The following is a 17,905-nucleotide window of genomic DNA, read 5'->3' on the forward strand; positions in this document are numbered from 1 at the left end:
ACGGTGACTTCAATAAATGTCTCAAATGGTGTCATTTAAACTATTTGAGGCCCAAATTTAGCACAAAAAATAAAAAAATAAAAAATAATAATGATAATTTGAGTTATATCCAAAATATGAATATAAATTTGTGTATCCATAAGTTGTTCTTTTTTCTTCCCTCTGATGAATCCTCAGAAACCACAAATACCTAGCAGTATAAAGTAATTAAAACTAGATCCACCTCAACCAAGTACAATGATAAAATGATTCGTATGATACTGCATCAGTATGTAACTAATAATGTAATGTTTAATATATCGGTCACAGGGGCCATGTGTCTTCAGAGCAAGTACTTTTATTTTGATAGGCTACTTTTGTATATTTTGCTGATAATGCTTCTGTACTTGGGCAGCAAGGTGGTGCAGTGGTTAGCACTGTTGCCTCACAGCAAGAAGGTTACAGGTTCGTATCTCCTGCCCGACAGGTTTGTGGTTTGAACCAGGGGCCTTTCTGTGTGCATGTTCTTCTTGCTTGCGTGGGTTTTCTCCGGGTACTCGCAGTCCAAAGACATGCAGGTTAGGTTAACTGGTGACTCTAAATTGCCCGTAGGTGTGAATGTGAGTGTGAATGGGTGTGTTGTCCCTATGATTGACCAGTCCAGGGTGCACCCTGCCTCTCGCAATTTTACTTGTAATGAGGTAGTTTTAGGTTGTTGTATCTACCACTGAGCACACACACACACGAGACAGCGATACTGTAGTTCATGTGTTGTACGCTGCTACCCTCTGGTGACCATAAGGAGAAACACCAAGAGACAGACACATAAAACCTGATGAACACTGCTCACCCCTTCTGCTTTCTGTTTACTATTTATTTCTGTGCACTGCACTTGATCATTATGTACATCCTGTAACGGTAAACAGAACTAAAAAGGAGCACATGAACAGAACTTTTACACAATTTAGTAATACTTGAACAGCAGACAGGCAAACACATAACGTACAGTAGTCTGTATCCAAATCTGATCACTTCCATACATACCACAACTTCAAACAACACACATCCATTGACTATAATATAGAGGTTAGCTTTACAACATAGCTGTAAGATTGCAGATAGAGAATTCAGTCAGCGAGGGAGCTTATGAGGGTTATTTCACATGTAGGTCCTCGGTGTAAAACAGAGTACAGAAGCACATACTACACACCACCTGTGACTAGTGAGTCACCAAGGAAAGCAGTACCCTCTAGATCAGAGTTCAGCAGTTCAGTTCAGACCCAGTGTTCAGGGATGGGATCCACCCTGGGTCCCAAAACAGGTGAGCAAACAGCGCTTTATAGCAGTCACACTCTTTTTTTTCACTCATCAGTATTCAGTCAACGTGTTCAACGGAGATGAACAATCTCAAATCCAAAAGTCCAACACAGGGACAAAAGGATTAAGACTGGAGACAAGGATTAAATAAAACAAGAATGATCTAATCCTTCCTCTGAATCTCCAAAAGAGAGAGAGCATGAAAACAGTAACGATATAAAGAACTTAACTCTCATGAACATGTGAAGGCAAATATTCTGCTCAATTTGCACGTGTTCAAACAGATTTTAAACACATTTGAACTGATGGCAGCTCAACTGAGTTTTACAGTATAGCTCTGTCAGCAACACAAAGCTGGAAGGTGACGGTGTTATTAGGATCATATTAGTTTCCTGTTAAAACCTCAAACCCCTAAAAAGAAATTGAGATCTGCTTCAGTTTCCAATGGCTAATAAGCAAATACATTTTTTTTTTTTTGCATATGTTTATCACTGGCCCACTTTATTCCAGGATAATGAAATACTTCTACACAAGGAGACAATGTCAAAAGTCAACTTCCATCATACAGAGGAACAATCATGTCAGTCAGCATATTAGTGAAACGATATGGATTGAACTGGATTCAACTGTTAGAAGAAGACCGATGCTTTGATAGGTGTGTGTGTCGTACCTTACAGCTGATATGAATCTCATCCGGACCAAAAGCTGCATGATAATTATAAATAAAAGTGTCCGAGGTGTGACAGAAGTGTCTCACAAACGTAAACAAATTACATAAAGTAATTTAAAAAATGTTGCAATCGCTGCAAATCAGTGGTTTGACAGACCTGTTGTCATGACAGCAGATGCGAGCAGGATATGAAGCAGTGAGATACAGTAACTAGATGCAGTTTGGAAACAGATATTGCAATCTATAAAAGGCCACACACACAAAAACTGCGACTTATAAATTAATATTATTTGCTAGCTTGTCAGCCAGTAGATGAGTTAAACATATTGGCCCAAAAATCCCAAACATGTCCTTTACATACATTAGCTGAAGTTCATTTAAACCAGAACGCAGCAGGTCTGACACACAAAACAACAAAATGAAGATGAACTAAACAAACTAATAAATAAATAACAATGGTTTTTCCTTCAAAGCTGCACCGAGTAGAGTTATCAGTTTGTGCTTTCAGAGCTCCCTTGCAAAAATGCATGATACTGTATGAGTGAGTACGCATGAGGCCTCGGGGTGCTTCATGTAAGGAACTGTACATGTGCTAATCCTAAAATACAGTACACAGTCCCCAGTACCCTGCAAACATGGAAACACACAAGGCTTGATTATTTCCCACCAATGATAAATCATTCTCCTACACTCCAACATCTGTTTATTAGTCTGCCTCGTGAATAAATCATATATCAAGGATTGAAACTGTACCAGCCCTCTGACCTGTGTTTTTATTGTAGACACCTGCATTTTTTCGATTCAGTTTAGCTTTTCATTTTCAATTATCCCCAGTAGACAACATTTTAAGGCTAATGGAGAAGGAAGCCATCCTGTAATCAGGGTTACTATCAAAACAGCAGCCACAGTTTGCTTTCATTTTTAATTAATTTGTGCTTCCAAACAGCCTATTTTGGATGGGAAACAGGTTTGGCTTCAGCTTAATTTCACTTCAATCAGTGACGAACATACAGTATAGTAAGTTGACGCTGTTGTTCTTTGTTGTATTACCAGGAACATTTCACATTCATTCGCATGAAAAGCTTTAGATTTGATATGACAGAAGTGATCACGGATCCACACAAAAGTACAAAGCAAAACCAATTTCCCAAACAGAATATTTTGTGGGTAAATGGCTTGATAGATGTTAAATGCTCTCTGTGCTTTACAGACTATTTGGCTCTCCAAATTCCTTATTTAGAGCAGTCTGTGAATTCCTTGTTCAGTTTACCCCCTGATGTGTTTTTCTCTTATCTTGTGTGCCCATCGTCTCTTGTCCTCTTTGCATCTGTCTCCTGTGAATCAAGCATTTCTCTGTTTTTCTAGACATCCCGGTGACGTCTGCTTTGATTGGTGGGCTGGTTCAGGGCGTAGGACACTCAACAAGGAAGGACAATGTCGCACTACATACATACAGTAGGTAGGTACATTTGAGCTACAGAAAGTCATTTGTTCAGTGACACTGTTAGTCTGGGCACTGCAGTTCTATAGTGTTTTGCCGTCTTGGCAGATCAGCTGGATGTTCTCTGTCCTGTGTGTGAGGTGAGAAGAGAGGTACGGGTCAAAGCATAGGTATAAAGGCAGATGTTGTAGGGTGCAGCTGAAGGATGTCAACCAGAGGTGGTGAAACATTTTTAGGATTAGATGACAGAATCAGCTGGGGCATCTTCTCCACGCTCACTTTTCATTCAGTAGAGGGGTTTTTGTCCTTGGCTTTCAAATTCTGACCAGGCGTCATTTAGTTCCATGAAAATCATCTTGGCATATTGTTCATAGGGCTGTCCTGTCGCCTGTGAGGGAAGACGGGAAACAACATACGGTTAAACCCGCAGGAAAATCACCTTAAAACATGTTGCATTTCTGGCCATATTCAAATGAGAGATGCAAAGTAGGCCACCTGCTTTGACTGGACTGGGGCCAGACATTCTTAAAGCCGAAACAAGCAATTTCAAGCCATATGTGGATTTACTCCACGGCCGCAGTCAAAACAGAAACAAACTGACATACACACATGCACAATATATTTTGTGTCCCGCTTTCGTCTTTTATTGTGAAGCTACCGACGACTGATTCTATGTTCTACATTTCCTGTCTTAACAATAACCAACACTTTTGCATGCATCTTTGTGTGTGTTATGTTTGCTGTGCTATACATGTGTGTGTGTATGCTGCTGTGTCCATCTGTCCAGATGAGGCAGCTTTTATGTGTCCTTATGTGCCTTTTGCTGTCCTCCATAACTGTGCTCATGTTTTTGGAGGATTGTGCAGCTGAATCATGTGTGACATAATGTTGCCTCTGAGTCTGCCCTGTTGGGACGATTGAAATCCTGCCGTCTTGAGATGATTGATCTGTGGGTACTGATTTCATGATTCACTCACTAGACCCGTGATTGTGTATATTTTGGGTTGTGCCTGTGCTCCTGTTCTGATAAAAGAGCGAGTGAACAGAGGGGTGAGAAGTCTTGCATTTTTACTGCATGCTTGCATGCTGGTGATGTCTACCTGCCAGCATCTCACAACAGATCTCAGAGCCATAACGCGAATGCTCAGATGAGTGAAACCACAGGTAAGGACAGGCTTTTTCAGGCTTTTCTCTTTGCTTGGCATTTGCGAGGACAGCAAGGAAAGACGTTTTTTGCTGTGCTGTGCTGCTGTTAGTCATTTTCGGTTCACTGTACTCATTTCACAGGTTCAAGCTGCCTTCCACGTTCCTGATGATGTTCAGCCAGAGCCTGGAGACGCGCTCCACATGAAGCAAGCACGTCTGCACCAGAGTTTAATTGTATAGATTCCGAGCCAGGTTTCAGCGCCATCACTCCAATTGCAAGAATGCCCCTGATCCTACATCTCCTTTTTTTGATCTTGATGAAGTCCACCGTGGGAGCTTCACAGGTCATGAAAGGGACAGACGAAAGAGTAGACGGTATGAATATATTTCTGACTATGGCGAGGCAAGTTGCCAGCTACATACGCCCTAATTCTAGCTGTTATGTGTGTGGCCTAATGCCCTACACAGCTGGAGAAGGTTTACCTCTGATGGCCTTACCTGCATCTGACTGTGACACGTGCCACCTGATGCATATTCACGTGTCTCGGTCTTATTCTCACCCTGTATGTGGCAGGGTCCTCAAAATGAGACCACTTAACTGTTTTAGAGGACACTCAAACTGCTACAGGTGTCTCAAAACGCCCAAACCGGTTCCCATACAGCTCATTCCTCAGCCGTTCCCTTGGTGTCTCCAGAATAACGGACAGACACCTGTAGGACAATCTGACTGCCTTCGTACATTCAAATGGGACCCAAGAGCAATCAATAGTCAGTTTAAATCTGAGGATTCTACACCTCGGCGCTGTTTGGAAACAGCAGGCCAGGCTCACCTAAGTGCTCTGGCTCACCGCACGGCCAGCTGCTCCATCTCCTCTCCGGTAGGAATGTACTGGGTGTGTGGAAACCTTGCATACCCCTATCTTCCTGTGAATTACAAAGGACGCTGTGGCTTGGCATACATCATACCGGCTATGAGAGTGGCCCAGTCTCTGCCCCAGAAACCTCTCCGTAAACGAGCGCGACGGGGAGTTTCAGATATCTTTGGGACTCATCACCAATCATATTTCAAGAATGTGCTTGGTACCATTGTTCCTTTTTACGGAGTTATGTCTGCGTTAGATCAAATTGCCGATCTGTCTCATGCTATAGAAGTTATAGCTAATGTAACTGGTAAGGCTCTCATGCTTCTGTCGAGCGAGCTCGCCTCCGTCAGACTTCTGGCTTTACAAAACAGAGCAGCTTTGGATTTTCTTTTAGCAGCCCAAGGAGGAACCTGTGCTGTTATTGGTTCTGAATGTTGTACCTATGTGCCTGAGTATAATGCTACAATTGGTGACATAGTTAATCACCTTCATGACACTGCTAAGGCTGTTCACCAGGATAGTAGCTCTTTATTTGATTTGCTCAGAACTAATTTTGGATCACTGAGTTACCGCTTTGTTGAAGCGATTATTTTTTTGGTCGCTTTCATTCTTTCACTGTCTTTGTTTACATCATGTGTGAAAAAGTTCCTGTTCAATATTAGTTAAGTACAAAAACACCCTCTTAGGTTGTAATGAAACGGTAACAATGTGCTTCATAACACACAGTCAGTCACTTTGTGCTTCGAGCTTGATACTTTATTTGAATTTTATAAACATGATTGTGAACTGATGATGTGTTTCAGAGGTCTACCACTTTATTTCTGTTTGGGGTATCAGAGATCATGGCTGTAAAACATAAATACATTTGTTTTATATATCTATAGACTGCAGAACTCTTTCGTTCCTCAATCTGTCAAACTGGCCTCAGTGTTCCTGTGTGGACTAAAGACAATGATGATTGCACTGAAGCCACTTATTCATAATGTCTGATGTAATATGTGTTTGTTGTCTGATTAAATGCTGTATTTTGTTATTTATGTGAAACAGAGAACGTTTTGGTACGCAAAACAAATTTCAAAAGAACATTCTCAAATCAGAATTTTTGCGCCACACTACCTCATCTGTAATTGCAGTTCTTTAACAGTTTGTTCATAAAAGAGATAGAATCTCTTATTCACATTTTTGTCTTCGTCTTTGAGTTTTTGGCAAACAAAAGTGATGCATAGCCCACGTAACACATACAGCATGAAATTGTTCCTTATTTGGTGTCATTTCAAAAGTGGAAAAATTGGGTGATAGCAGTTATTAACTGTTGGCACCAGTGCTGTTGTATATGTAAAACAATGAGGATATAAAGCCAATGTCAGTGTCATTATTATTATCATTATGTAGTCCACCACCAGTTATTATCTGTCTCACCTTATCTGGGTGGACGACCAGGACTGCTTTGCGGTAGACCTTCTTGACCTGATCTGGAGTAACCAGGTCAGCCATGCCCACAGGCTTCCAGCGCGTCTCTCCCTCCCACAGCACAGTATGCATGGTGGACAGCAGAGCACGGATGTTACGCTCCTTCCCCTCGATCCAGTCCAGAATCTGGGGCACAAACAGAAGAGGGATAGAAGGGGAGTCATTAGCCAGTGATGACCAGATTTGGAACAATAATTAGCAGAAATGCTTCCAGTAATTTTGGCACTGGTGAAATGTTTTAAAAGGCGTAATTAGAGGAACCAAAGTTCGGTCATGGGAGACCTAAATCGGTCGCTCCATTAATTCCGAAATAAACAAAAGGCTTTAACAGCCAAGGGCTTTTGAGCATACTATCCTACTTTTGAAAATAACTCAATTGATTCCATTGTGCTACACTGGATAAACAGCTGACAACCCTGTCAACTGAAGTCAAGCTGTAATTCTCCTCAGATGTAGTGATGCAAGAGTCGTGGAACCTCATAGTGTTTCTTCAACAGCATGAAAAACAACAAACTACTCCTTATTTCCATTACTGCACAGATCAGACTCAACATCAGAAAAAAAAGCCCTGCCTTTAGTTTCTCAGGGTCCATCTCTTTGGCCATCTCCTCCTTCCTCATCTCTGCTATAGTCCTGGGCCCTTTCTTCTCTTTGGTCCCTGCAAAGCCCTGACCGCACAGCAGGTCATCAAAGTTGGCATCCGAGGCCTTGGGCTTAGAACCTGGCAGAGAGAGATACAAACAAAGAGAGAAAACATGCTGCTCTTTAACAATACTCAGCCTCTTACCTTCCTAGATGCAATGTACTGTGACTGAGTGACAGATCCATTCATTCATTGTGCCTGCAGCATCAAAATGCTGACGTATTAAAATGTGTCATTGCAACCCCCTCTCTGCTCTCTCTCCTAGATAAATATAAATGAGTTGTTACTTTATTTATTAGAGCCAATACAGATAAACATTGTTATGTAGAGAAGAGTAATGCAACAGATAATGATAATAATAATAACAAGCATCAAGCTGAAGCTAATTGGAAGCCCCGTTTTAAATTCAGGGTTAAATTAACAAATAGGATTAAACATATCAAGGTAAAAACAAGCTTCATCCAGTTTGTTATCACAAATTACGACATAAAATATGTCATGCCTACGAGAATTTAACAACCACCTCACCACAACAACTGCATCATAACCGACACAATACACAACTCCTGCTCACCCATAGCAGCCTGTGGTTTGGCCCCCGCACTGGGCGAGCCCCCTCCCATTGCAGAGAAGCTGACGTTGTAGTTGGGTCGGTTCTGGGGCGATGTGTGAGGCATGGAGGTGTGGCTGGGGCTGGGCTTTGGCTGCGCGGCAGGGCCCTGTCCTTGGTGTTGCCATCCTCCACCGCTTCCAGCACCCGGCTGCCACGTGGGGAAGCTGGCTCCTGTGTGGGGCTGCCACCCTTCTCCATGCTGGGGAGATGGAGGGGGTCGTGATGGGGAGCCCATGGGAGGGAAGGAAGGGGTAGTTCCTGTAGGAGTGGTAGGTTTGCTGGAGAAGCCAGAACCTGTGAAAAGAAAGGACGGACATCATGAGAGATGGTGGTGAAAATGGCAAAGACTCAGTTCATTTACTTCAGATAGTTTCCAGTGACTGACCTCCAAAGCTTCCCCCGAGGTTGCCTATGTCAGCGAACGGGTCCAGGGTGTTTGGCTTGGTTTGGTGGGTGGGGGTGCTGTGGACCGAGCCTGTGGGGCTAGTAGTGGCCGACCGACTGCCCATACCAAAGCCTCCTACTGGATGAATCAACAAACAACAATGCCCTGAGTTCTTTTGGACTTTAGCATTCAGCTCCACTAGCTTCCACTGATGTTCAGTGATGTTTGAATTGATGGCAGTGAGTGTGCAGTTGGGTTGCTGCTTTGTACCTGTACTTGTGGTAGCTGGTCTGTTCCAGTCCCATCCTCCCATGGCATTTTGCTGCTGAATGTTGACGGTTGGGGTGGTGGGTGGAACAGGGGAACTCCTGCCTATTCAAGCACATAAAGGTTTGTCACAGGCCGAGCACACAATGAATGGAAACTAAGCAGCATGAACCCACACAGCCAGAAAAATAATTGGAGCATTTTGTCGTTACTAGGCGGCTGTTGAATGTCTAAAAGGATTTCCTTGTTAGTTCTTGACTGTTGATATTTCCTTGAATAAAATGAGATCATATACAAGTTATTTGTAATAGCTGAAAGAGCTATGAATCCATCAAGACTGTTGGGTCCAGGCCTGATTTAGACCTGTTTTCACACACATTACTGCAAGTTCGGGTTGAGTTCAGGCCAGCAATATATATTAAATGCCCTGCTATACTTGAAGTTAAAACACTGGCTTTAGGAAGAGTTCAGACTGAAACTGTTGATGGGGATGATTCGTGCTGTGGGAGACATATCAAGCCTGTCCGACATCTATGGAATACTAATCAGACAAGCAGCAAATACAACGCATACACCATGCAAACCCACTCACTACCAAACAAACAGCAGCAACATAAAAAAAATATCTCTTGCAAAGCAAGTGTGTGAGCAAGCAGTAAGTAGAGCAAAGCTAAGAAAAAGGAGAAAAGATACAAAAAACACAGAATCTCGGAAAAAAAAAACCAAATAAATGAAACGTGGTTTGATGCCACTTTTAATCCGAGTTGATGCCAAGAGACAATCACAAAGCATGGTTATGTATTAACGTGTGGCAGCACACTTGCAGATACTGTATAAAATGCCTTACCCCCGCACTCGTTAAATGGTTTTATTACATCCAAAATGCTGAGTGTGTGTGCAGAAGAGTAGCAGGAGCATGCCTTACCCAAGCTTGAAGGCTGCAGGGTGGGTGATGGAGAGCGAGCAGCATGCAGGAAGGGGTCTGGCTGCCCCACATTACCTGGTCCAAGGAATGAACCCATCATGTCCTGAGGTTTAGGCATGGGACCCGTCCCAAAGGGATCAAACGCTGAGGGAAACAAACACACCCAGCACTGTTACTGTCTTTACTCTATAAAAATGACATGACCAAACCGCGAACTGAAGCTAACGTAGAGCTAAAATAAAAGTTGTTTCATTTCATTTTCTTTACTTTTGCATTACAGAATGTGCAGTAGCACTGGGTTTCTTTGTATAGCATGGTTTCGAGTAATCCTAACTAGTTTTCCATATGCCGCAATTAAAACTACTTCACCATAAGATGTTATTGTCAAGCATTTTTATGGCACAATATACCTTTATTTGTTCTAGAAAGTACTGTTAAATATCCAAAATGATATTCCTCTGAGGAAATATGTGAAGTGTGGTTGAGAGTGCAAGAAAAAGCTAGTAAGATGACTTTCCAGCTATTATTTCTAAGTTTATGAACTTTTATCCTTAGAAATCTAATGACACCCTAAATGTGTATCAAGCAATCTGAACATACTTTGTGCAATATCACATTTCGGGTTGTGCTTCAAATCAAAAGTAGTTTCAAACTAGGAATCTCACCTGGTGGTGCAGGAGAGGGACATGGCGAGGCAGTGCTTGGGACTACTCTATGTGGTGTGGACTGGGCGGATGACGGCGTACTGGTTGGCTGGGGTGGGGCCCCAAACAAGTCCCCTAGGAGGTCAGTGGTTGCGCCTGCAGCGGACAGGGGCTTAGATGAAGGACGGCTGATCTCCTCCCCATCAAGGCCAAGAAGATCCACTTCCTCAGTGGGTGCCCGGGCGGCAGGCGCCGGAGCGGGGGGGTCGGGTTTCTGGGGGGCTGTGGTGGCGTTGCTCCGCTGGCTGGAGAGAGAGAGCATCTCATCGTCCGAGGGTTCGCTCTCCTCGCCGTGGCCCCGACCATCTGGACCTGTGTGGGGCCGGCTTGGCTCTGCAGGAGGGTGGGACAGAAATAAAAGGGAAGAGGTAGAGAAACAAAAAGAAAAAGGGAAAATGTAGTGAATTACCAAATGAGACAGATGCATGCAAAGTGGACAAAGCAGAGAGTGGAAGAAATAAAAAAGCAGGAGATTAATTGGGGTAAAGCAAACAGAAATACAGAGTGGGTTAAGAGAAGAAAGGACAACAGCGAAGTAGGGAATAATGAGCAACTACGTAGGTCATCTCTGCTACAAGCACAAGCTATTCTCCTGATACTGTGTGCTATAATACACTATGCTGCACACTTTGCCACTGATAGCTGCTTTTAGCTAATTGGTAGAGATCATTTCTAAAACAACACAATACATCTTTATTTAGAAGAATCCTATCAGTAAAATATATAGTCTGCTTTTACATTAGGGATGGGATGAACCTCGGCTAGTATTGACTCAGAGCAATATTTCACCTTGGTAGAGCATTTTTAATTTGTACCACTTATAGCTGCACTTTGCTTCCTTTAGCTAATATCACTGGGATTATCTGTTTTTTCAACATATTCACAAAGACTCCACAAAAATACTTCCCTTAATACAGGGAAAATTACACTGGTCTTGTAATAAATTAGGGGCCGTGTGTTTGGGGAATTTCTTGCACTGGTGTTTTATTCAGCTCCCCAGATGATTGGTGTTAACGACTAAAATCGTCTACCAAAATGATATATCACTGCATAACAAGGATAGGGTCTCTTTCAATTCAATCAATACAGGTCATAAATGGAAAGTGATTTTCCAATAAAAGAATATTTGCTCGTCAAAAGAGTCATTGGTCTCGTACGTTTTGGGGGACAGTATGATTGAATTGAACCAAACCCTGGTAAACTAACATATCACTGTACTGGACAGTTGCTCTAACAGATCTGTGGTCTCCTCTACTGTCTTACCCTCCAGATCCAATCCCTCCATCTCATCTTGCAGGGACAAAAATGAGAGTTAGTTCATTAGTTTGTTCGAGTGTCTGCATGTGAATGTATGTGAATGTGTACTGCATTATCCTACCCTAAATTATCAGGGATCTGTTGCAGTCGTGCACCATCTTCAATGGTGGAAAGCAACCAAGTACATTTACTCAAGCACTGTACTTGTGCTTTACTTGAGTATATTCATTTCATGCTACTTTATACATCTACTCCACTACATTTCAGAGGGTAAAATTGTAATTGTTTTTACTAAACTATGTTTATTTTGCAGCTATAATTACTAATCAGTTCAATTACTTTTTTGCATAAGAATTATACGATCAGTTAAAAGTTATGCATTATTATAGATATAAAATACCCAGCAATATATGAGGTCGTTCAAAATAGCTCCACATCAACAACATTTCATATTTTCATACTATGGTATTGCTACTTAAGAGACTGAATACACTATTATTCTTCTTCTTATTATTATTACTATTATTATATTATTATATACTGAATACTTCCACCAATGACCATCTCACACATTTGTGCATAGAAATGTGTGTGTGAGGGTGTGCATGCATAGTGAATCTGTGAGTGTGTGTTTGTGTGCACTATTCATTTGTTTCTATACTTAGACTTGTTTTACAGGTAATTTAGTCTATTCGTCACTTTTTGTTAAACGAGCTTAAGGTTAGTATTTTGGTTTGGGGTTACTTTTGGTTGAATAGGCTAAATAGTTAGCTGTTAAAGAGCAGCTAAACAACTATTAACCATTTTCAATTTGCACGACATTCATGTTGGGAAAGTCTACTCAGTAAATCAAGAAAAGACGATATAATTGTAATTCTACACTCATTTTCATTTCCAGCTACAAAACAGCTCCAAAATGAAGGTGCTTTGCTAATAGCTAGCTAGCTAGCTAGCTTGTGAGCTAGTTCGCTGGTGTTCCACTTGCTTTATTTCCTCTTAGTTTTATATCCTCTCATTATGGTTGCGAGCCGAATCTTGATTCAGGGCTTTTATTTTAACTACTTAACTACTGCTGCCTAAAATGTGACACTTAAACAAAGATTGAACAGTTGCCTTTCAACAACTACAGCTCCCAACCAATGTTTGGCTGCGCTCCAGCGTCAAAGTCATCAGAGGTGTTGTCCTTTAATACTGAGAATATAATCACTTGTGTGTAGTAGCCAGTATGGGAGCGGATACTTATTTAGCAAAGGACAGAAAAAACACTAACTGAGCTTTTAAGAAAAGCTGATGAAAGAGAAAAAAAAAAGTTGAATGGATCACAAACTGTAAGATAAAGTTAGAGCTTCCCACCTCGACAGTTTACAGTTTGTTATGGATTACACATGCGTGCAGCCCCCTTTAGCCTGTGTTTGTCCCCAGTGTACCCGTGCCCACAGTACCAGCAATAGCCAGCGCGTCCTGATGTTCCTGGTGGCAGGAGAAGAGCACGTTGGGGCTGAGGTCTTTACAGGGAAACTGCTCCCACGGCGGCGTCAGATCTTTTTGCTTGTCCACCCCCTCCACCTCCACATCCAGTATCAGGTGGAAGAGCTGGGGATACTTCTCAGGAGAGTCGCATGCATCCAGCTCTGGTCTGAGAGGAAAAATAAGACGTATGAAAAAGAAAATGTATGTAGGAAGAAACACACTGGAAGTGTTTTTTAAAGTATGTCTCTCTGAAAATCCAGATTTTAGACAAGCCACTGAATCAGTTATTTTCTGGTATACAAGAGATAAAATAGAAGAAATTTCTTTACTTGTTAAACTTTAACATGGTGGAACCAGGAGCAATGAAGCCGGTGTGGAACTGGATCTGGAGGATCTGGGTGTTGGATACCTAACAGCAGCAGAACAAATATAAGTTTGGACCATATGATATTTTAGCGCATCATTACCATATTGCATCAATAGTGTCCTGTAGTCTCCTGCTGCGTAACTATCCTAAATGTAAGCACAGCGTTCTGTTGGACTTTGTGATGTTCAAGAGAAACTGCATGTCGCTTTGCCACCCTTAACAACTTCCTAAGGATTGGGTTTAAAAATAACTTTATTGCTTAAACTTTATTACATAAGCTGCCTCCTATAAAGGCCAGTTAGATTTTTGAAGCTTTGACCTACTCTAAAAGCTGCAGTAGCATGCACGGTTACAATACAATTTTAAGCAACACAGGAAATGCTGGGGTGCAGACACCTTTACCAATTTATCAGAACGCACAGTAAAAAGACAAGATGAGAAAAAGACTTGTTAAAAAAAGAAGCACTACTTGTTTCTTCTTTCCTCCTGACAATTTGTGTGTTTTGTGTTTGGCCACATCCTGAGCCTGTGTTTTGACTAATAGCTCTGTGTGTTTTTGTCATCTGATATTATGGGTACACACACACACACACACACACACACACACATGCTCAGCTGTTGAAGTTTACCTTGGCCTGCAGACGCCCTCCAATAGTTGACCTCATGTGGTAGACTGAAACAACGACGTCTCCTTGCACACTCACACCCAGAGGGAAAACTACCTTACCCTCCTGGACCCTGTGCTCTCTGGACATGCAGAGTGTGCAGGGGGGACAAACATGGAGGAAAGAATAAATGGAGCAGCAATTATAATATATAGTACATAAGATCTTGATTTCTATTTGTGGCTCGCACAATTCAAGTAAGATATTGCTCTGCATTTCCCGATGTGCTGGGCTGAATGTTAAGGCACGACACGTGTATGTTCGCTGATGTTACTTTAACAATATCACATAATCAGTTCAATAGCATGAAAATGTTAGTCGGCAACTTATTTGAGAATCAGTTTTACGTCCGTACCTCATCCTCTCGTACTCCTGTGCTGTGGTGAAGATCTTTGTCTCTCCGATGAGGACGTCGCAGAAGGGCCGACAGCCGCTTCGCTGCTTATTGAAGCAGGGGACCGGACTCATGGTGAGAGCCTTGATCACCAAGGGCTTGGAGTGGGGTAGACTGGGCTTCTCTGATACCATACTACACACATAGCCTATGTACCTTGAGCGAGAAAACACAAGATTGTCTTTTTTATCCCGTTTTAATTTTTCGCTGTGTGTTATGTTCACATGTAAGTTGTGTTTTTGGTGGTATTTATCATCGGCTGGTCACAAACTGACAAGTGTTATACGCAATTAGAAGGTAAAACACAGTGATAAGTGCAGACAAGTTAATTTAAGGACTTTGAGTAATGTCCAGAATTGTGTTATTGCCACCATTTCCATTAAATCTCAGTCAACTTGCACTAATACTCTGACTCATGAGGGAGACTTTGCTCCATCATGGACTGCTAAGTATTACAGCTACTGGCTGGCACGGTAATAAAATCCTTGGGGTCTGCCAGCTCTGCAGCCTAAGATTCATGCTCAAGCTGAGAAAACAATTTGGCTTACGCATGTTTTTCACCTATGATGATTAATCTATCACCAACGGCAAATGGCTTGAAAAGATTTTATTATGACAGAATCTAAAAACTGCTTTGCCTTCTAAAGAGGCAGATAGCAGAATCAGCATGGCTAATGGTGGAGCAGGCTGATGATGTGAATGTGTTTTTTTTTTCTCTCCATACCTGGAAAATATCCAGTCCAAATGAAAAGCAATCTTTAAACTTATAAAACACCTGTCTGTATACATGTAAACTATCTATCATGTAACATCTGTAGGTGCCACTTTCCGATCCTTTCTTTCTCTCTCACTTCCCCTCTTTTTTTTCCTCATTCTCTGTATGCATGCACACACACACACACACACACACACAGGGATGCAAACCTGTGGTGTGAGGGCCAGAGGCCAGAACCTGGTCTCTTGGCGCTGAGCAGCTGCATGGCAGGAATCGGGTTGTTGAAGAGGTGGCAGAAGCAGAACATGGCACAAACCAAAACACCCGAGGGAGCACGACCATCCTAAAAACACACAACGAAGGAGAGACTGAGACACTTAATGAAATGCTGGGCAATAATTGTATTTTAAAGCTTCACTAATATACTTTCATGTCTTGTCTGCTGCTGCTGCACCGCCTTAATTTACAACATTTATCATTGTAGCGATGACAGTCTCAAGTGTGAACATGTACAGCTGAAGCCACTGAACACTGAATGCTTGCTGTAATGCTGCACTGCAACTCTTAGATGAACTGTTAAAATGGCCAAGAGATTCTTAACTTACTATACAGGCCAACACAATATAAAACAGTAGCAGAGATTTTTGTTCCTTGAATGCATCACTGTTATAAATGAACTCTGAGTTCATTTCAGGTCACAGGAGGACAAAAACATTCTTGTGATCTGAAGCAGAGAAAACAGTTTTCAGAGAGAAACCGTTTGGTGGAGGTTATGCAAGATGGAGTAATTTGCCAAGCCACAGTCGAACCACAGCGACTTGGCAATAACATGCTCTACCACATGCCAGTGTACAGTATTGCTGTCCCTGAATTGGAACAGACAGAAAGGCCGGTTTCACCAAATACTTTAGTAATCATTGTACTGCAAAACTGTTGTAATGCAAAGTATTCAAGGGTTTTAGCTGTGGTTCAAGCATGCCTGACATTATCATTGATGTACTAAAAGTGCAACTGGTTGCTGAAGAAACTTTGTTGAGTTTTCCAAACTGGTCTTTGTCAAGCAAAATATATGTATTTTGGATGAGAACTTCTTTATCTACCTATATAATTGTAATATATCTTACCAAAGACAGACACCTACAGAGGAGTGCCCATTTATCCAACTAGCCATTCCAATTTTATGTCCAAAATACTAAAACATGACTCACGTCCACACTCTAAACTCCAAAGCCAACATGCAGGACTAACATGCTCTTTTCCTCTACTTTGTCAGAGGCACTCAATTCTCTTTACAATAATAACACTAACTGCTAAGCAACAATAGAAAGTAGAGAAAGTGACAGAACTGATCAACCGAAACAATGAGAGCAGTTCTGACAGACTCCAAACTGTGTTTTAGTGTATTTGAAATTGAAAAAGACCAACATGAGGGGTTGACAACAGTGAGAGGAGAAGAAGAGAGAAGTGTGAAAGAAGCTAAAAGTGGAGTTTGTCTCCTTTTGTTAAGAGTCCTTGTCTCTGTGGTATTGTAGCCTGGAAGAAGATTTTGTGAATAATGGGAAGATCACTTTGCAGAATTAGTTTTTCCTTATATAGGAGAAAAACAAAAGGTTGACAGTTATGTTAAATGTTCTCAAAAGATATAATTTTTTGAAATTTTTAGGCTCAGCAGCGCAGACTGTATTAAAGACATAGAGACATAGCGTCCAGGTCTGAAAAGTATTTTTTCAAATCAGAGAAGGGTTATGCCTAAACCAGGGGTGTCCAAACTACGGCCCCGTGGTCCAATTTTCATTGGCCCGCAGGAAATTGTAAAAATGTATTGTAATACGGCCCACACATGGATTGTGTTGTACTTCTTAGTCTCACCACTAGGGGGAGTAACGGTCTTGAACGAGGCAGCTTCGCTATAAAATGAGTAATAGAAGAAGAAATGTGCTACAGGTGACCCAACATGGCAGAATTAAGGAAATGTAAGAAAGCAGGTGAGTGTAGAAAGTTTCAGACACGGTGTGCGATGAGAGCACAGCTAATAACGATCACTTTTGCATTACAGAGGAGCTGCTTGATGTTAGCAGTCTAAACGACGGGTGAGGATGTTTTTTTGAAGCTGTGCCAGATGCAGTTGGCATGATCGGAGTTAAATGGGACGAGATGAGTGGAGGTACGACGGATGGGACTCCAGCTGGGAGCGCAAAGGAATCTACGGTGTCCGCCGAGGGGCAAGAAAGTGAAGGTAAGACTGTTAATTCGAGCACCAGTTCTCTAGCACAGACTATTTCAAGCTTCCCTCTCTGGTGCTGATGTTGGTGCTGGGGGGGGGGGGGGGGGGCGCTGGCTAAATCGTGGCTCTGTGCTGCAGCGGTTTTATTCCCTGAGATCAGAAATGGACCAGTTTTGAAGAGAGAAGGACTCTTCATGAGCTCAGTGACCCTCTCTGGTTGGCATTTTTAGTGGATCTCACTGATCACCTGAACAAGAGCCTACAAGGCAAAGACCAGCTTGTACCACAACTACTAAATGAAAGCCCACTAATGGAAAGGCTGTTTTTTTTTTTCTTGAATCATATTCAGTTATCAAGCAGAATTTACCTACATTTGATTGATTTTGCCAA

The 17,905-nt window shown here is 42.0% G+C and overlaps 1 protein-coding gene across 6 annotated transcripts in view; it reads right to left on the reverse strand.

The window, feature by feature from the left end:
• Positions 1-2,085: 2,085 nt before the first annotated feature.
• The window catches only part of dnajc6 (DnaJ (Hsp40) homolog, subfamily C, member 6), a 38,429-nt gene continuing 22,609 nt past the window's right edge, over positions 2,086-17,905 (reverse strand). For 2 of the 6 annotated variants that reach the window (XM_070832390.1, XM_070832384.1), the window contains 14 exons: positions 15,501-15,634; positions 14,538-14,732; positions 14,147-14,264; positions 13,480-13,559; positions 13,123-13,316; positions 10,385-10,756; positions 9,720-9,863; positions 8,798-8,899; positions 8,528-8,665; positions 8,104-8,436; positions 7,459-7,607; positions 6,836-7,012; positions 2,932-3,795; positions 2,086-2,901 (listed from right to left, as the gene is read on the reverse strand). In XM_070832390.1, coding sequence (XP_070688491.1) covers positions 3,694-3,795; positions 6,836-7,012; positions 7,459-7,607; positions 8,104-8,436; positions 8,528-8,665; positions 8,798-8,899; positions 9,720-9,863; positions 10,385-10,756; positions 13,123-13,316; positions 13,480-13,559; positions 14,147-14,264; positions 14,538-14,732; positions 15,501-15,634 — 2,238 coding nt within the window. In that variant the 3' untranslated portion in view covers positions 2,086-2,901; positions 2,932-3,693. The remainder of the gene's footprint in view (positions 2,902-2,931; positions 3,796-6,835; positions 7,013-7,458; positions 7,608-8,103; positions 8,437-8,527; positions 8,666-8,797; positions 8,900-9,719; positions 9,864-10,384; positions 10,757-13,122; positions 13,317-13,479; positions 13,560-14,146; positions 14,265-14,537; positions 14,733-15,500; positions 15,635-17,905) is intronic. The other 4 variants (XM_070832386.1, XM_070832389.1, XM_070832388.1 and 1 more) reach the window with 4 other exon arrangements.

The sequence above is a fragment of the Pempheris klunzingeri genome, chromosome 6, assembly GCF_042242105.1.
Source record: "Pempheris klunzingeri isolate RE-2024b chromosome 6, fPemKlu1.hap1, whole genome shotgun sequence".
Classification (NCBI taxonomy): Eukaryota; Metazoa; Chordata; class Actinopteri; order Acropomatiformes; family Pempheridae; genus Pempheris; species Pempheris klunzingeri.